Here is a 19,874-nt window from a genome sequence, read left to right on the forward strand (position 1 = left end):
GAAGTTTCTCTGTTTGGGGGGGCACAGAAGAAGAGATTCCATCTCAAGGAGCTGAAGAAGCTAGAACTTGATGGAAATTTAGGGAAAAGGGAAGGGGAAAAGTTTCATCTTTAGGAAGGAGACATATTCAAGAGGCTGGAATACCCCCCTTCTTGGATCTTTGCTAGGACTTGAGTGAGACCTCCATCCTTCTTTCCCAGAAGGACCCTGCCTGTTCTGCTGTTTCTCACACCCATGACCCCCCCACCACCACCATGGATTGTGTGAAGGATTACCAGCTCCCTTGTGAAAACAAGTCCCTGATCTCTGAAGTTTAGCAGCAGGAAGATGGCCAGGCAGGTGAGGCAGTGGGACCAAGCAGCCCATCGTGGTCCCTTGGGTTTCACTGTTCTCAGTGCTTCTCTCTCAGACCGTCGCTGCTGCCACCACACTGGCCTAATCAGTAGTAAATTCCCCTTCCTTCTCCTCCCCTTAGCATGGAGGATGAAGGTGGGGCATTCAGTATTGAGTACATATTAAGGGAAGAGATGAGGGAAGTAAGCAAAGGGATACATGAAGACTGAGACAGTCCATCTTGTAGGGCACAGGGCACTCATTCCTCCTCGACCTAGTGTCCCAAAATAGCTTCACAGAGTCCCAAAAAGAACAGCATAACTTCACAGGCCCCTTGCCTGGGTGTCTTCCTTCCTACTTCTTGCCTGTCTGCATGTGGAAGGTGGCAATATAAGCAGCCACCTCCTAGGAACAAACCCTTGGTCATCTTGACCTTTGGGGGTCAATATTGAGAGAAAAAGCCCCAATGTATCACTTACTTCAGAATCTCCATCCTGTCTGGTTAGAGGGCTAGAAAAAAAGCCTTTTCCTCAGGTGGCAAGACAAGAAATAACCCCATCCTTCTAATGAAGCCCCACCTCATGCCCCCAGACTCTACAGAGTAATATCAGACTCCGAAAACTCTAGCATCACGTCCATACCATGAGGAGGGGCTACAGAGGTCGCCTGTTCCGCATTTACTGTGCAGCCCATACCTGACATTCACAGAACTTTGCTGGGACCAGGATGGTGGAGTGCGGTGTTTCTGAATCCATTTTGTAGTGGGGAAAATAGTACACTTAACAGTCCATTAAGTTATCATATATTCTACTTATGACACACCTCAATAAAAATATCTTTAATTAGCAGGCTTGTGAGCCTACCCTTTCAACAAAACCAATCAAGGCAAGAATGTGGACCCCCATGCATTCCCAGGATTGGAGCCAGGGTCCAATCAGCCTGGGTCTAAATCCAGAGATGCTCTGGGATTCAGTGCAATCAGGTGGTTAAAAGCCCAGGCTTCCGAGTCTATAAGACTTAATACCATGTTCTCCACTTATTGGCTATGTAAGGTTGCTTAACTTCTCTGTGCCTCAATTTCCTCACCGGCAATATGGGAATAATATCTTCTTCACAGGAAGTAAGGATTAAATGTGATAAAGAGCTTAGCACAGTGCCTGGCACACAGTATGCTTGGTAAATAGCAGGTACTGTTGGTGGAGCGATGGGGCACCAGGCCATTCCAAGGACAGGTGCCTTATTGGAGAACAGGTCGTGATGAGACCTGATGGGACATCGAGGAAAGAAAAACCCAGAGAGAAGAGACCCTTCAATGTCTGAAGACACTGCTCCTCTTCTCTCCTTCCTATAAAGGCCACTGCTGCCTCTTTGGGCAGGGGAACTAGGAAAACTGATCCCCCTGGTTTCCACCCTCTCCATGAATAGACAACACCTAAGTTGTTCAGCCTCCAGGCCAGGATGTGTCAGGTCCCTGGAACTAGGTGGTAGAAAGGCTGCCCCCATGCCACCCCCAGAGCAAAGAGAGGTGGGTCTCACAGGGGCTCCGTGAGCGAGAACCAAGCCTGGGTGTCCAACCAATGGGCTTTGTGAATCCCTCTCCTCAAGGGGTTGGGGGAGGACAAAGCTCTATCTCCCATTTAGCACCATAATGAGAAACCACATGCTTCCCCCAGCCCTTCTCTAGCCAGTGGGCCTCTAGTGGGGCCAGATGTTACTACAGGCTGCAGAATTTTTATAGGTTTATAGGTTTTAAAAGATCAGGTTCTTTGGTGCTAAACGTTTTACAGACCAGTAAAAATCTACTGGAGGAGATGGGAAGCACACAGCTGTAATGGGAAGGGCTGGAACCACGCGTCTGGAGGATCTCAGCTCCATCCATAAGTAGCTTTGGGAACTGAGGCAAGTCCTGGAGGCTCTCTGGGCTCTGTGTTTTAACCTGGAAAATGGGAGCAAGAAAAGTGGTTAAAGGACTGTGTCATGGGACGGCATCATGAATGCGTGGAAAGCTCCAGGCACACATGTGAACACAGTCCTCCTTCCCATGGTTCTGGGAGCATCTGGACACAGAGGAAGGCCTGCAGACCCTACAGCCTCCGAGCTTTTCATTACCCACACTGGATGGCTGCCATCTGTGCGTCTGCCTCCCTGGGAGGAGCCTGGCCGTCTGCAGGCAGAGCTCAGGAATCAAATTAGCCAGGCCTCTGCTTTTCCCTCATCCCCACTGGCCAAGGAGAGTTCATCAAGGCCTCACACTAATTCTTGTCTTGTTTTAAAGGGGCAGAAGTGACTCCACAGTTTCATCGGAGGCAATTTACACCCCGCCACTGGCCACGGCTCCAGCTCCCCTTGTCAGTTGTGCCATCACGTCCATTAATTTCTTCAAGGGAAACTTGATTGCTGCTCCATCAGAGAGACGCACGGGCAATACATCTCCATTGGAGGCCGTGGCCTGCCCGACTCGCTCTAATTCTGTTACCTAAGAAGCTAATTCTCTAATGCACACGCTGGGCAGAAGACATCCTCTTCCCTCCCTAACACAATCGGGCAGTCCCAGAGGGTCCCAGGAGCTCACTGCAGAAATGAAAGCTTGGGGTCCGTGGCACAGGGTCTCCAGGCTTCCTTACTGTCCCCGAGATGGTCCACTGCAGTATGGAGAGCCCATTGCCCAGAGTCCCATTCGGGGAGGGTCAGCCACATTCAGGCCACCTGGGGCTCACGGCTCAGCCCCTTCCTGCTGCCTCTGCTTCACCCTTTCCCCTCCTCTTTCTTCTCCTCTTTTCCTCCTTCTTTTCCTCTATTTGTCCCCTTCCTTCCTTGCCTTTTACTTCTATTTTCCTCTTCCTTCTCAGTTTCCTACCAATTTTTCTTTCTCTTCTTCCTTTTCTGCTTCTTTTTACTTTTTTTTTTTTTGCCGTACGCAGGCCCCTCACTGTTGTGGCCTCTCCCGTTGCAGAGCACAGGCTCTGGACGCGCAGGCTCAGCGGCCACGGCTCACGGGCCCAGCCGCTCCGTGGCATGTGGGATCTTCCCGGACTGGGGCACGAACCCGTGTCCCCTGCATCGGCAGGCGGACTCTCAACCACTGCGCCACCAGGGAAGCTTTCTTTTTACTTTTTTACTTCTCCCCCTTCTTCTCCAGACCCCCCCTTTCTATAGTTTACCTTCTGTTTCTTTTCAGCTTCCTCTTGTCCCTTTTTCTCCTCCAGCTTCGGTGCTGCCCCTTTTAGATCAAGTTCAGTGTCTGAGGCTCCTTCCTGGCTTGCTGTCTCTGGAGGGTTTGGCTCAGTGGAAGGAATGGGCCCCAGGCCACGTTGGCCTGGGCTTGGAGCAAAATACAGCGGGGCGGGGGGTGCCTCATGTTTACCCACAGGGAGCCCAAGGATACAGAATGGGACATTCTGTATCTTGTGTGTGTGCGTGTGGCAGGGGAGCAGTTAAATGTGTATTTGCTCTTTAATGATAATGCCCAGTCACCCGCTTAGGTAGGGGCACTGTGTCACCTGTGGAGTTAAAGCATGGTCCTCCTGCTTCTCGGACCCCACCCCACCCTGCCCCAGCCCGATGCTACCGACGGGCATAAATGAAGGCAGCAGCCTAAAGCACCTCCCAGTGGACAGGCTGCACCCTTGCTCCAGGAGCTCCTGAAGCCCCCTGACACCAAGTTGCTCCTTGGGGAACTTGGCCAGGCCACCTGGCTGAATGGGTGGACTGAGCTCTGGCTGCATGACATCAACCTGGTGGGCTCCCCTCTCACTGGCTCCCTCTTCTTCCTTCCCCGCCCTGAAACCTGATCCAGCTGAAGGATTGATTGCAGGAAAACTTGGCGGCTTCCCAGCCCTGGTGGCCGGGGCAGTGCGAGGCTGCAGCCTCCGAAGGTGCAGTGAGCAGCCAGCTGGGAGAGACAGGCTGGCTGAGACATGAGGCTGGCAGAGCGCAGGCAGGCTGGTCCTCAGCAGGGCTCACCCTGAAGGCCACTCGAGGCGTCCGACACCGCCAGAAGCTCGCCATGCTGCTGTGGGTGCCGCAGGCGCTGCTTGCCTTGCTTCTGCCCACGCTCCTGGCCCAGGGAGAAGGTAAGGAGGCCGTGGGGAAGCACGCAGGACCTGCTGGCAGCTACAGAGGTGGGAGAGGGGATGCTTGGCCTCTCCAGAAGTTGAGGGAAAGAGGGTTTTGGAGTGGGTGGGGCTACAAGCAAGTTAGGGATCTTACTGCATATGAGCAGGAGAGGATTTTAACACACTGGGATCCAGCTAGAAATTGGGGATGTTGAACGTTGGGTGAGAGCAGGGCTTGCAGAGAGGGGCCCTGAGCTGTGTGGGAAATGCTTAGACAGGCATGGGACAGGGGCTCCTCTCTTTTTGCCCTGCCCCCAAACTCATCGAAGGGCAGCTGCAAGGGAACTTTGAGCTCATTTGGTCCACCCTTTCTTGTTATAAATGGGAATGCTGTGGACCAGAGATGGGGAGTAATTCACTCAGGGTCACACAGCTCCTTAGCAGTAGAGTGGAGACCAGAATGAATGTCATCATGTTTCCCCAGCTTCACTGCTTTTGTTGCATGGGTTCTCTAAAGTTCCTTCCAGGGCTAACCTCTAATAGCACCAAACTTTTCTCTGCATTCCCCCACCCATCCCTTTCCGCCTCCTGGGGACACAGGGCGCTTTGGTCACAAAAGGATCCATTTCCTTTTGCTGCAGACAATATTTGTTCCCCATTTGGGAAGGTTTTCTCTCCATCCAGAGCAGGGTTGAAGCTGGGGCTGGGGCACAGTTAGGATGTGCTTAATTGGACAGATCTGAAGGGCTTCTGGGCACAATGATTTTCCTCCCATGAGCTGTCGTTTGGGGAAACTCAGCCCAGGATGAGTAGGCCTGGGCTGCAAGTTAGGACTGTGGTCTGGAGTTTCCTTAGCTGAAGAGAAGCTCTGTCCCTCCCAGCATTGGTCCTTTGCTCTGAGGCCTGCAGGACCCAGACTTGTTCTGTCCAAAGTGATCAGAGTCCCAGACAGTAGGATCTGAGCTGCCGTGTAGTGAAGACACACAGGGACCTGGGTTTGAATTTCATTTCCTTCTCTTGCAGGGCACGGCACTCGTCTTTCTGAGCCTTGGGGGGCCTCACCAAGGCTTCTGAGCCTCACCTTCTTTATCTATAAATGGGGTGTCATGATACTCACTCCAGTGGGCTCTCCTAAGACTGCAATGAACAATATGTTCATTGATATTTTTTCAAAGGGGACACTCAATAAATGTCCTCTTGTCTTCCTCTCTCTCTGCTCTTCTCTGCCTTTCTGAGGGAAGCTGAAAGTTTATCAGGGGCAGGTGGGTGAGGGGCGGGAAGGGGTTCTGCAGGACCAACTTGCTGTGGAGGTCCACACATGATAGATGAGATGGGAGAAGAAGCAGCCTTGTCGAGAGAAAGCCGGGCCTGCTGGCCCCTGGTCTGTGAAAGACCCTGGTCTCCCTCTGCCAGCCCCTCACGGCCTTGCAGCCTGTGCCCTGGTCCTCCAAGTTGTTCCCCTCCCCGACCCCGTCTTTCACCTTCATATTTCTGGCACCTTTCGGGAGGTGCTTCTACTGTTTCCCGGACGGACAACTGAGGTGCTCATGAAGTCCCCAGAGAGCGGGGCTAGGGCCCAGGGGTTGGGGTTTCACTGCTTTATCTTTGCAGGCCTCCTGCTCTGGGGACCGTTTGGTTTCTCCTCACTTCCTCCACACCTCAGCCCAGCCCTCTTCCTAACCCCATCACACCTGCCCATAAAGCTACCCTAGAAGGAGGCCTGGCAAACCCTCCCCAGGAGTTTCTGTGAGTGTGGAGAGGGGGCAGGGATCTCCTCTGGGTAGATTTTGCAGGAGGGAGAAGGAATGTCCATAGTCACTGGATGCCCACCCTTTTCTCCTCGCCAGTTGCGGGCTGGGGTCAAGGGGACAGTGTGCTTTGCAGACGCTGAGATGTGACCTTGGCTGGGACTGACCCTCCGCAGACCATTGGGCTTAGAAATTGGGCACTTGGGGACACGCTTTCCAGTATCACACCCGAGGGCCAGCTCCCCTCTATCTCCCAGAGCCCCTCATGCAGGGCCCCGTGGGTCCACCTCCTCTGGGCAGGCAGCTTCTCTCAACCCTTCTGAGCCCTTGGCCTACTTGAGACCTCACCTGTCTTGTGGCACCTGCGTTCACAGCCCAGCTCCCTTCTCATGTAAATGGGCGCCTAGGCTACCCTTAGGAGACGGTATCTTTGGATTTGGGCATATGCTCTGGTGATGGGAATTTCAGCTGTGGGAGTATCTGGGAAGGGTGGGGACACTTTCCTTTTAATAGCTTTCAAACCAGGGCCAGAGAACTGGGGGAGACTCAGGCTCTGTTGTCTGATTTGAACTGTTCTCCTTCCCAGCCAAGCACAGGCGGGGCCCCCAGGCCCGGAACGCCTCCAGGCCAGCTCTGCTGCGGCTGTCAGATCACCTCCTGGCCAACTACAAGAAGGGTGTGCGGCCTGTGCGGGACTGGAGGACGCCGACCACGGTGTCCATTGATGTCATCGTCTACGCCATCCTCAGCGTGGTGAGCGCCTGTCCCCACTGCCCGGCTCAGAGGTGGGCCTTCTGGGTGGGAGGCCATGTGAGACCAAGTCACCCCCAGGCAACTCGGTGGGCATTCAAGCACCCACAGCACCTGTGCTCTGGCACCACGGCTCAGGACAGCTGCCCAAACCAGAAAACTGGGGTCACCTTCATGGCTGCCCCTCCTGTACCCTACAGCCAGAGGGTCACTCAGCGCATGCGGTTTTCACAGTCGTACCTACCCGTGTGAGCTGTGTGAGGGTTCAGACCGTCCTATTTGTCTCTACACCCTTGCTGTCTTACACACGTCCTTGGTACACGGCGGGTGTTACTAACTCGTCGTTGAGGAATTAATCCTAAATAAATCAATTAATCAATTACTGAAGTAGGATGGGGTGCACTGCCCAGCCGAGGAGGTCGGACATTGGGCAGAGATAAATGAGAGGATATTGCAAGACTCAGGGCACTGCACTGGGGTAGGATGGGTGGAATGGACTTCTCTGGCTGTCTCTACTAGAGTCAGTTGGCCGTTTCAGGAAGGGAAATTGGGAATTGGATCGAAGGGAGGGATAGTGATGGATTTTTCATCCTGTGTGGTTTTGTACAGCTTGACTCCATGCTAGAGTAGGAGATAGATACACATATAAATGTACGGATATACATCTATATGATGCTGTTATATGTCTTCTATCATTATCTTCTATTGTGTTATAAATGTATATGTAAAATACACACAACAGAATAGAAGATAATAGAAGACACACACACACACACACACACACACACACACACACACGATGTTAAAAAAGAAATCACTGGACTTCTCTCTAGGTGTGTCCTAGTAAAAAACCAACTCTTCCTGGCTCACCCCTTTTCCTCCACCTCATTTCCTCACTCTCACTTCCCAAGGGAACAGAGACACAGAGCAGCAGCTCCTGCTGGGGTTGGTGTGCGCAAGGGGCCTGCAGCCCACAGGGCCGCCTACGCTGAGTTCCCGTTCTTTCCACAGGATGAGAAGAATCAGGTGCTGACCACGTACATCTGGTACCGGCAGGTGAGCTGACCAGCCCCTGCCCCTCCCCCACCCCCATTTCCTCGGACTGGGGCTCCTACATCTCAAAGGAGTCAGGATCTCAGAGGCCTTGGGGAGGGGAGGGGAGGGGAGGGAAGAGGTGGGAGGCCTACTCACGAGATCCGGGATCTCCTGGGTCTGGACCCCTCTAACCTCAGGACTGGGAGACTGGGAGAAGGCGGCTTAAAGATTGGTGGGGCTTCCCTGGTGGCGCAGTGGTTGAGAGTCCGCCTGCCGATGCAGGGGACACGGGTTCGTGCCCCGGTCTGGGAAGATCCCACATGCCGCGGAGCGGCTGGGCCCGTGAGCCATGGCCCCTGAGCCTGCGCATCCGGAGCTTGTGCTCCGCAAGGGGAGAGGCCACAACAGTGAGAGGCCCGCGTACCGCAAAAAAAAAAAAAAGAAAAGATTGGTGGAGGACGAATCCTCCACACCCTGGTTTCTGAAGTTTTTCACAGCCTCGCAAACATGTGCTTTTCCCACCTCTGTTGCTCAAACACCTCAGTGACTGGTAGCTCAGAAGGCAGTCACTTTGCTTTGAAACAGCTCTAATTGCTAGAAAGTTCTTCCTTCTTTAAAGCCAAATTGGATGACAACCAAATTGGGCGATTGAAACAGGATGATTCCATCCAGTTAGTCTCCCCATCCCCAGCCATTTGCCCGCTCTTCCGGCTTCTGAAGGGCATCGCTCAGGCACTGGTGTGTGGAGGGCTGCGAGGCCTTGGCGGCATTTCTTGGCGGCACTGGCGGCTTGGAGCTGGCAGGGGAGGGCAGGAGACAGTGCGGGCTGCCGTCCACAGGCTGGTCCTGCTCTGGCAGCCCCTGAGGCTGTGGGGAAGACATCAGAGCAGGAGGGGACACCAAAGTGACTGAAGAGAGGACAGCAGGAGGCGGGGGACAGTTCCTAGAAGTCAAACCCGAGAGAGGCTCTGAGGACACACGTGGTGTATGTGGGTCTCTGTTAAATCCCTCCCGCTCCTCATGGGACAGAGAGTGGGGTGGAGGAAGAAGCCAGAATACTGATTCCTGACGTCCTGCTCCCTTTCTGCCTTAGCGAGATCTCTTAATACACAGCACACCTGCCTCAAGAGAGGGACCCAAGCCAGAACAGGCATTCTGGGGCTCCTTTCCCGGGACATCTGGCTTAAGTCCCACCTCTGGACCTCTAGGGTCACTTGTCTGCTCCAGCAGTAGGAGATGCCGATCTACTATGTACCAGAAGCTGTGCTAAGTTACCAAATTAGACTCAGGTCCTGCCCACAATGAGCTCATAGACTAGTGGAGGCCACAGACACGTGACCAGACAGTGCAACACAGCAAGATAGCCGCTCCTGTGCAGCAAAGAAAAGATGCCAATTGTGGGAGCAAAGCAGAGGCACTAAACTCAGCCTGGGGAGTAGGGGTCGTGGGAGGCTCCTGGAGAAGGAAACAGACAGATTCCTGGGTTACATCTGGAAGGATGAGTAAGACTCACCTCGATAAAGAAGACAGGACTGCAGTGTGGGGGGAGCAGGATACGCGGCGATGCAGAGGTTTTGACAATGTTTAATTCCATGTGGCTGGAGCGTAGACTCCACAGAGAGCCATGACAAGAAAAATGAGGCTGGAGAGATAGGTGGAGGCCGGATCAGGTGGGCCTTTGTTGTCCATGATCCTAATGGCAGTGGAGCTCCACTGAAGACTTTTAAGCAAAGGAGTGACATGATGAAATTTACATTTTAGATCAGTCACTCTGGCAGGATAGTGGAGGAGGCATTGATCAAAATTTAGTAATAACCATCTCCAGCCTGTGAGGTGCATGCTATTATCCCTGTGTACATATGTGGCGATCAAGACCCAAGAAGCAATTTGTCTAAGATCCCTCAGTTGGTGGCTAGGGGGTTTATAACATTATTAATGATTGAATACCTTCCTGGGGAGAGGCTGCATCCGTCTGTGTTGTATTTGCATGTAGGGATGTGTGAGTACAGAGGTTGGGGGACATTTGGGTACCGCTGAGTGGTCTGGGTGCCACTGACACCCAGATTCTCCCAAGAAGATGCCCACCTGTTGCCTGGGCTCCAAGTGGTGAAGTTGGCCTGAGTTGCGGACGACTCGGCCTGAGACGGACGGGGTAGCCTGTGACCGTTCCTGTCCCTCCCTTAGTACTGGACTGATGAGTTTCTCCAGTGGAACCCTGAGGACTTTGACAACATCACCAAGTTGTCCATCCCCACGGACAGCATCTGGGTCCCAGACATCCTCATCAACGAGTTGTGAGTACTGTCATCAGATACTGGGCAGCCAGGGGGCGGGAGACAGGATCACTGCTGTTGCATTTGAGATGCCCCACTAGACCTGCTGAACCATAGGTAAAGTTGAATCGGGCCCCAATTCCCCTTTGTCTTTTTTCTCCCTTTCCTTTCTTTTTAGAAAACTCCTCTTTTTCTGTGTCTGATGTTGAAACTCTGCACTTCTTGGTCCAAGGGCCCCCTTCCCCGGGAAGGGAGGCCAGTGAATGAATCCACACTGAATCATAATAGTCTAACGAGGAATGGCTGCATTTTTAAAAGGGACAGTTACATTGCTGAAAGGAATGAAGTGCTAGCGGTGGTTACCGCTCCTGGTCATGAAGGAGATTTGGGGCCGGGAGACACTCAAACTTTCAAGTCATACATGGCCACACTGGCCACAAATTGCACCCCCGATATGAAGTGGGTCCCACCAGCCTTTATTCCTAGCCGCCAACATTCCTTCTCCCCATTCTTCAGGCTCCACTGCCTGGGTTTCTGAATCCAAGGTCTGGGAAGATGGCTGGGGAGATACACAGAAGGAGAAGGTGGTGGGGGCCAGTTGCCCTCCACCCAGTACCCGCCGCATCACCCAGTTCCAGGGGTGCCATTCACCTTGTTATTTGGGGAGGCAGTTGACTCAGAGCCCCGGCCTCGTGTAGCTCAGGCTGGAGGGATTGGGGAGCCCCAGTTTCTGGCTGGATCTCCAGCTTAAACAGTGACGTAGCCTTGGTCTTGACTTCTCATCTCTCAGCCTGATGTCGCAGAAGGCTCTGCAGGCTCAGGGTCCGAGGCTCAGCCGCAGTGGTTTCTTGGGAGAGCCCGGCCCGGGGCTGGCTGATAGAACAGGATGAAGTTAGCAGGACTTTGCTGTTTTGTTCCGATTCTTCTCACTGATTTTGCCAGTTCCTTCCCCCCTGCCCCACCCCGGAAGTGATGGTTTTCATTTCACAGGACTTCTAGGGATGGAACCCAAGGTCCTGCTCTCCCACCAAGCCTGCTCGTCACCATCGGGCTGGCGATCCTGGGGGCTGAGGTCTGCCCAGCCCGGGTGGGGGGCGCATGGGGACAGCTGGGCACTCTCCTTACAGCCCATGGCTTGGGGGTCCATGGCCTCCTGGCCTGCCTTTTGTGGTGAGGTTGCCAGGGGAATAAATGAGAAATGCCCTTTACTGCTTGGAAAGTGGTCTTGGCAACGGCAGGTGAGGAAACCTAAGATAGATAAGAAGCTTGGAAAAACGGAGGCCAGACAAAACTGCCAGGTTGTCTTGCTGCCTAGACCCTCCCTGCCGAGTAGCTCAGAGACCTTCAGACTCCCACGGCTTCACCTGCTTCTTGAGTCCCAAACCGACCCCTCTTCCCTGGCCAGTGTGGACGTGGGGAAGTCTCCAAATATCCCGTACGTGTATGTCCGGCATCATGGAGAGGTCCAGAACTACAAGCCCCTCCAGGTGGTGACCGCCTGTAGCCTCGACATCTACAACTTCCCCTTCGATGTACAGAACTGCTCGCTGACCTTCACCAGCTGGCTGCACACCAGTGAGTCTGTGGGCTTCGGGAGGCGGGAGCACACGTTGGGGGCACCCGGGGTGCCCGCTTGAGGAGCACACCCTAGGATGCAGTCTCCCTCTTCCAACTTGATCACCCCTTGTTTTTTAATGTTGCTGAGCCTCTGTTTCCTTATCTTCCAAATGGCACTACCATTGTTGCCCTTGTCGCCTCCCTCAGTTGTCATAAGGATTGAATGAGACAGTGTAAACTGACGGCAAGATGCTCAGGGACAATTCTTTCCCAATATCACAAGTAGGATCTGGCACGAAATGTCTTTCAAATCCAGCCACTTCTCCACCGATGGATCCTCCCCCCAGTGCAAGTAACCCTCATCTCCTGCCCAGGTTGTTGCAGTAGCCTCCTAGCTGTCCCCACCCATTCATTCTTCCTCCCTCCCCCCCATTCATGCTCCTCACAGCAGCCAGGGAGATCTCATTAAAATGCAGATCTGATCATGTCACTGTCTGCTTCCCTGAGACACAATCCAAATCTCTTACCTGGCCGAGAGGCCCCTGCAAAGTGTGGCCACCCCTCCGGCCTCACCTGGCGTGCGCTCCCCAGCCCAGCTGCCTGCCTTCCTGGGCCCCAGAGCCCCTTGCTCTTCCCTTTACTCACATGCTGCTTCCTCTCCTAGGCCAACGTGTCCCTCCCCCTCCCTCCCCCTTTCCCCTTTCTGCCCCACTGCCCCCCCCCACAGCTGGGCCAACTCCTCTACAGTCCTCCTAATCACAGTGTCCCCGTCCGTGCCCGAGGGAAACCCCCTCTCATCCCCCAGACGAGGCACCCCAGCATTCAACTTCTTAGTCTCCTGTTCTCCCCACTTCTAGTCACTTGTAAGGACTTGTTCAATGTCTACCCCTCCAGATAGAAACTTAGAGAGGGCAGCGACATGATTTCTATCCACCATTGGTCTATCCACCAAAGGAAGACGCTCGGTAAACTTTTATTGAGTGGACAAACGTTAGGTGCCCAGTATGGTCTGGTGAAGTGAGAATTGCCCTACTGCAAAAGGGCATCCTCCAGTTCTATCCTGATTTTATTGCATTAACTGTAAATGGCAAAGGTAATACCTAACTCCCTTGAACAAAAGCCATAATTACAGGGACTTCCCTAGCGGTCCAGTGGTTAAGATTCTGCCCTTCCACTGCAGGGGTTCGATTCCTGGTCGGGGAACGAAGATCCTGCATGCCACACAGCGCGGCAAAATAAGCTTTTTTTAAAGCCGTAATTACAAATAATCTTTGATCTTTGACCTTTACTCTCAGTCCCAAAATCTTACCAACAACTCCCCACACCAAGATTTAACAATTTTTCAGTACAAACTTCACATAATATGTTCTTCCAGATCCTACTCTATCCTTTGAATATCTACACATACATACACATCTATGGAAAGTGCCTGGAAATTGTCTTATAGGTTTTTATTTTACATAAATGTAAAATATTTCATGTTCTATTATATACTGGTATCTGAGCCTTTTTACTCAACAACAGGTCTTGGACATTTTTCCAAGTTACTGCAGATTTAGCTCTTCCTCATCAATTTTGACTGCTGTAGAATAGCTTATGATTTGGACTGCATGATACCTTATCAAGCATTTTCCTGATTGGTAGCCATTTAGATCTTCCCCAATATTTTGCTGCAGTGGATACTTCTGTCCTTTTGTGCATATGTATATCTGTTTCTCTAGCATTGATACAGAGCAGTATAACTGCTGTTCTATAAGTGAGTATAATAATAAGTGCTTATTTTCCTAATTCACCTTTAAAGACAGGCAGCTCTATCAAGGCAAAGGTGAGGAAAGCTGTCTCTTGCTCATTGTCTAAATGAGAAACTCTAACAGGAAACCTAGAAAGGTGCTTGAAGGGCTGTGTGTGTGTGTGTGTGTGTGTGTGTGTGTGAGAGAGAGAGAGAGAGAGAGAGAGAGAGAGAGAGAAAGAAACAGACAGACAGAGACAGAGATAGACAGAGAGAGAAAGACAGAGAGAGACAGAGACAAAGACAGAAACAGAAACAGAGAGAGAGAAGAGAACTTCCTAATAAATGGTTCGCTGGTTCTTCGCATTTTGCTGTGTTCCCACCCAAGACTTCGTCTCCCTTGTTACAGCCCCACTGCACAGACAGGTACAGTGTGCACTATTACCTCATCGTATAGCTGAGAAAACTGAGGCTGAAGATTAAGAGCTGAGGCTTGAGCCCCACTACGTGGGTGCTGCCCCCCCACCACAGGCACACCCCTGGCTCAGACTCCAAAGCTGCTTGATTTCTCCTGTCTCAGTCCAGGACATCAACCTCTCCCTGTGGCGTCTGCCGGAAAAGGTGAAACTGGACAGGAGCATCTTCATGAACCAGGGCGAGTGGGAGCTGCTGGGGGTGCTGACCCAGTTTCAGGAGTTCAGTATAGAAAGCAGCGACTGTTACGCAGAGATGAAGTTCTATGTGAGTCGGACAGGATGCGGATGTGGGTAAAACAATGAATAAAGTCACACCCAGGTAGACTTAAGGAGGCATAGCCCTTTCCCAGCTCACACTCTTCCCTCAGTGAAGTAGGTGGGGAAACGCAACTGACTTGTCCTTTACTTCTCCTGAACAGCCGCAAGCCTGGATCTGGAGGCGGAATATGGGGTCTGCCTGTCTCCTTCTCCGAGCAGTCCAGGCTGCAAGCCCCACGAAGCAGGGGGGTCTGGGATGGGGTGGTGGTTCCTGGGTGCAGGACCCGTCTGCTCCCGGCTCCCCCAGAGCTCCTCTCTTGGTCCCAGGTGGTCATCCGCCGGCGGCCCCTATTCTACGCGGTCAACCTGCTGCTGCCCAGTATTTTCCTCATGGTCATGGACATCGTAGGCTTCTACCTGCCTCCGGACAGTGGCGAGAGGGTCTCCTTCAAGATCACGCTCCTCCTGGGCTACTCGGTCTTCCTGATCATCGTGTCCGACACGCTGCCGGCCACGGCCATCGGCACGCCCCTCATCGGTAAGGCCCGCTCCCGGGGAAGAGCTCAGTGCAACCGAGGACCAGAGGAACCGGCCCTCTCCCACCTCCCGTGTGTGTCCCCCACCCCCGCCCCACCCCGGGGTGCACAGGTGTCTACTTCGTCGTGTGCATGGCTCTTCTGGTGATCAGCTTGGCCGAGACCATCCTCATCGTGCGGCTGGTACATAAGCAGAACCTGCAGCAGCCAGTGCCTGCCTGGCTGCGGCACCTGGTCCTGGAGAGGGTCGCCCTGCTCCTCTGCCTAGGGGAACAGTCGACTTCCCGGAGGCCTCCAGCCACCCCCCAAGCTGCCAAGGCCGATGCCTGCTCAGGTGAGAGAGGGAACCTCTGGCCTGGACGCAGGGACATGGGAGGGGTTCTCTGGAGGGCTAGCCGGGCCAGAGAGCCTGGGCAGGCCCTGGGAAGCGGGTACCGTCCTGCACAGAGAACCCACGGTGGACTTCAGCCAAAGGCATCAATCAAACCCTTTCCTCACCTTCGTATTTGCGCATCATCCCAGGTGGGGACGGAGAGGGGTTAGGAGTCCCAGAGGCTGAGCAGATCAGGAGCTGAGACCTCTGGGCTGAGGGTGGCCTCTCCTGGGATGGATCCCCAGGCGGGGAGGGGTCAAATGGATGCCCCTCGGGCACTTAGGGGACAGCTACCCTCACGTGGTTCAGCACTGCACCCGGGTTCCTAACACTCTCTCATTAGAAACAGCCAAAGACCAGGTCCATTAGAATTTCAAACACCTATAAGGCAGAGGGACAGGGCACAGAGGTACACTAAATTCCTCATGCCCCTGAGGAATGTGTCATCCTTGCTGTTGGCGGTGGCGGTGATTGGTTTGCTGGTTTCTTTCTTGAGCACTTTACCAGGTGTTTGCAAAGCATCGTCCTGCACTATCACAGGGGATTCTCATGGCAACTCAAGAGGATCTTCACTCTAAGTTTTCAATCAGCAAACAGAAGCGTAGAGAAGCCAAATAGCTTGCCCTAAGTCACAGAGCCAGGACCTGGTGAACCCACAATTTGAACCCAAGCCCACCTGACTCTAAGCTGGTGTTTTAAACTCTCCACCCCACTCCCCTCCTTGCGTCTTCTTCCTGGCTGGGGCCAGGCCTTTTACAGAAGACGTTTGGTTAATCAAAGACCATCTCATCATGAGCTCGCGCGACAGCCTAATACCTAATTCAACTGCTCACCTGGGGAAGGTAGTGATGCGAAGGTGTATTTTCTGGTCTAGAAGGATTCGAAGTCACGGAGAGGAGGGCAGTGAGGCAATATGATGTAGCGGACAGAGCAGTGGCTTTGGAGTCCAGATACCTGGGCCTTGGTGGCTTCCCCTTTGAATGATGCTCCAGCTGTGTCACCACGGGCTAGTCACAACCTCTCTGAGCTTTAGCATCTTCATGTGAAGAGTGTGGTTGGTAATTGCTCTTATTCTGCCTCTCTGTGGGGCTGCTGGGAGGCTCAAATGAAATAATGGATATCAAATTTCTGGGGAAGGCCCATGGGTTAAAAAAATGCATGGGAAGGATAAATATCAAATTCATGATCTTGGTGATGTGGGGAGGGAACGGAGGATGTGACTAAGGAGAGGTATACACGGATCTTCCACTGTACTGGCTTTCTTTTTTTTTTTTAATGAACCATACTTTATTTATTTATTTATTTTGGGCTGCATTGGGTCTTCATTGCTGTGCGCGGGCTTTTCTTTAGTTGTGGTGAGCGGGGGCTACTCTTCGTTGTGGTGCGCGGGCTTCTCATTGCGGAGGCTTCTCTTGCTGTGGAGCATGGACTCTAGGCACGCGGGCTTCAGTAGTTGTGGCACGTGGGCTCAGTAGTTGTGGTGCACGGGTTCAGTAGTTGTGTCTCGTGGGCTCTAGAGCACAGGCTCAGTAGTTGTGGTGCACGGGCTTAGTTACTCCGTGGCATGTGGGATCTTCCGGACCAGGGCTCGAACCTGTGTCCCCTGCATTGGCAGGCGGGTTCTTAACCACTGCGCCACCAGGGAAGTCCCTGTCCTGGCTTTCTTTATTTGTTTAAGTTGGATGGTGGGTACACAAATACGTAAGTTATTCTCTATACTTTTTTGGTCTAAGATTATAAATAGTAAAAATGTCTGAGGCCTTAGAAACCTAAAGGTCAGTGTTCAAGCAAGGCTGCTGGGCCTCCCTCCTTTGCCAATGCTCTGCCCTTCTTCTAGACATGGCAAACCACTGCAGCCATTTGGGGGGATCCCGGGACTTGGAGAAGACCCCGAGGGGCAGTGGCAGCCCTCCCCCACCGCCGCGGGAGGCCTCCCTGGCGGTGCGTGGGCTGCTGCAGGAGCTGACCTCCATCCGGCACTTCCTGGAAAAACAGGAGGAGAGCCGAGAGGTGGCCCGGGAGTGGCTGCGCGTGGGCTCCGTGCTGGACAGGCTGCTCTTCCGCATCTACCTGCTGGCGGTGCTGGCCTACGGCGTCACCCTGGTCACGCTCTGGTCCGTCTGGCAGTATTCCTGAGTGGGTCCAGCCCAGTAGGGGGTGGGTAATGAGGCTGGTTAGGCCGGGGATGGGGGAATTTCAGGGCCCAGGGGATGCCAGGGACCTTCTCAAAACACATAAACAGTTCCATGCCTGTTTCCAATGCCAAGTCTCTCAGCAATCCCGAGACAGGGCCTTAACCCTTCCCCTAAAAACTTGGTATTTAAGGCTCTCACATCCTCCACTCTCCTACAGGCCCATGATGGCTTTAAAACACACTATCTTAGATCAGGAGAAATCCACGCATGCCCTGACTTCACTCTATCTAAGCATCAAGCCTCAGTTTCCCCATTGGCGCTCCCCTGAATTGGCACCTTGGAATCTGCTCACTCCCTCAGCCTCGTTTTGAGATGGAAGGTAAACCAGCTCTCTACCACACGGGCCTGATAACTCTGCATTAGGTTTAGCCAACCCTAATGTCTCTCTGTTCACTTCACCTCTGGCCACTTCCCTGCACATCCATCAGATGGGGGAGGCGGGGTAATAAAATGCTATGAAGCCCCTAAACTCTCTTCTTGACCATTTGTCAGCAGCTGGTGACAGCAGCTGAAGTTGCTGGTGGAAATGAGGTTGGGGAATTATCTGTGGTTTCAGATGTATGATGCTCTCTGCCCCAGGAATTAAGAAGTGACCAAACAGTGGCTGTTCTGAAAAGGAAACAATAGGAGGTGGGATTCAAGGTGCGAGGGTCGGGACCATGAACACAATGCAGAGGTGGGGAGGAGGGTGCTCAGTTCTGTGACCTCCTGGAAAGATGCTGGAAGGGTCTACACAGTCCTGCTATCATTCTGGGCTCACGGTCTCTTGGTGAAGCTGGAAGCCAGCTCTCTCCCTGCAACAACATCGGCACCACAGCCAGCACCCACTGGTTCGGTGTTTGAAAGCAGAAACTGCTAAGTCTTGAGTTTATGTTTCTCCTTTGGGAACTCTCAGCGGCCGGCCCCTGGCACATCCACCAGAAAGCAGGACCATGATGGAGGCAGAGGCCGGGGCATGGTCTTTGATCTTGCATCTCGGATCCTGGCCCCTCTCCCACACATCAGGATTTAAGACATGCTAAGGAGCATCCCAACTCTATCACTCCAACCACCTAACAAGCATTCAGAGGAAAGGAATGCCAGAACCACCAAGAATGATGGCTTCATGTTTGCCATGTTTGCTTGAGGCTTTCTCTGGTTCTCCCTTTCTCATTCCAGCTTTCTCTCTTTCCCTGTCTTGGGGTGCCTGTCTCTTAGGGACTGAATTCTACAAGGCTGAAAGAAAAGGACCCCCCAAAATACCTGGGATGAGTTGTTTCAAGGCTGGTCAACTACAAGGGATTCAGTATGGATCACCTGAACCTATACTTTCCCTGATCCCAAACTCTGCAGCTCTAGTTTCTAGACCATCCAGTGAAGCTGGACGGAGGGCAGAACCTTAGGTCCTTGAGAGCTTCATGTCTGAAAAAGCCTAGAGGCTGAGGAAGCAGGCTCGTCTGGTTTAGCTTCTCTGAGCTTCTTCTTCTCACCCCAGTTTCCCCAGCATGCCGAAAGAACTCATTAAATATTGTCTATCCAGCTGCTGGTTCGTAAATTGACCTGGAATGAGGTTTCATCTGCTACTTCCACCTCAGACGTATGTGCTCCTGATATTAGTTAAGGATTTTTGTTTGTTTTGCTGATGGATAGGTATCAGGGTTTCCCAGCAAAAAGCAGGAGACTGTGGGGCTGGAGATAGGCTCCCATTCACAATTGTTGCCTCCTGCTAAGCGCAGCTTGGGCTAAAGATGAGGGTTGCTCGTCCCGACTCTCTCAAGATGGTCCTGGCAGCCCATACTTGGGAGCCTGGCCTTGGGATCAAAGCTGTCCCACTCCACTCTCCACTTGGCCCTGCTGGGCCAGTCGTGCTGCTGGGTGATTCTCACGTCTCAGGCCAGAGAAAGAGAGAGAGCTGGACAGTCTGGAATGGTCGATGCACCACTGATCAGTAAGTGGGTGGCTGTTGACACGGTGTCCAACCAGAGAGCTAGTAAGACACTAATCAACCTATTGATTCCCCATCTCCCCCTCCACTCTTCACCCACAATCAATGGGGTAACAAGCCCAGCACTGAGGCAGCCAATCAACCGACCCGAGGGTGAGCCACGACATGTAACGTCTTCCGCTCCACTAGCCACAGCCAATCAGCTCATCAATGCAGCGTCCAGGCTGCCCTGCCCAGGGATGGGAAACTGAGACCCAGGGCCAGAGGATCCCCCGGTGTACTAACCCCTGTCCGTCAGTATTGAGCTTGGGCTCCTCCCAAGGAGACCTTTACCCAGTCTGGGATATGAGAACACCCAGAAGCTCCCTCTCACCTGTTATCTCTCCCAGAACTTGCTTGCTTCCTTCCTCCTGCCACTTCAGCTCCGTCCCTCTCCTTGTGTCCTAGGCAGAGAGAGAAAACCAGAAACCGCCCGTGTCTTTACAAGTGCTTCTGGGAAGCACCCTGGTTCTCTCTGTCTCATCTCCACTCCTCTCCTGCAGCCTTCTCCATTCACCTACGAATAGTCCCGCTTCTCACCTTCTTTCCCATCCACGCAGCTTTCCAAACCTGTCATTTCTCCTCAAAAGACT

The 19,874-nt window shown here is 53.0% G+C and overlaps 1 protein-coding gene across 2 annotated transcripts; it reads left to right on the plus strand.

The window, feature by feature from the left end:
• Window positions 1–4,336: 4,336 nt before the first annotated feature.
• On the plus strand, window positions 4,337–17,702 carry HTR3A (5-hydroxytryptamine receptor 3A). Of its 2 annotated transcripts, none has more exons than XM_004273384.4 (9): window positions 4,337–4,414; window positions 6,746–6,889; window positions 7,898–7,942; window positions 10,106–10,215; window positions 11,600–11,769; window positions 14,061–14,221; window positions 14,542–14,752; window positions 14,863–15,084; window positions 16,961–17,702. In XM_004273384.4, exons 1-9 carry the CDS (start codon window positions 4,340–4,342, stop codon window positions 17,257–17,259), a joined length of 1,437 nt encoding a protein of 478 aa, XP_004273432.1. In that variant the 5' UTR covers window positions 4,337–4,339; the 3' UTR covers window positions 17,260–17,702. The 2 variants fall into 2 exon arrangements, with proteins under 2 accessions (XP_004273432.1, XP_004273431.1); XM_004273383.2 differs by having other exon boundaries at window positions 4,340–4,406; window positions 6,723–6,889.
• Window positions 17,703–19,874: the final 2,172 nt, after the last annotated feature.

The sequence above is a fragment of the Orcinus orca genome, chromosome 8 (genome assembly GCF_937001465.1).
Source record: "Orcinus orca chromosome 8, mOrcOrc1.1, whole genome shotgun sequence".
NCBI lineage: Eukaryota > Metazoa > Chordata > Mammalia > Artiodactyla > Delphinidae > Orcinus > Orcinus orca.

Coding starts and splice junctions, on each gene's coding strand:
- HTR3A (XM_004273383.2), top strand. CDS start 4,340: ATGCTGCTGTGGGTGCCGCAGGCGCTGCTTGCCTTGCTTCTGCCCACG. Junction 4,407..6,722: donor GCTCCTGGCCCAGGGAGAAG/GTAAGGAGGCCG, acceptor TCTCCTTCCCAG/CCAAGCACAGGCGGGGCCCC. Junction 11,770..14,060: donor CACCAGCTGGCTGCACACCA/GTGAGTCTGTGG, acceptor CTCCTGTCTCAG/TCCAGGACATCAACCTCTCC.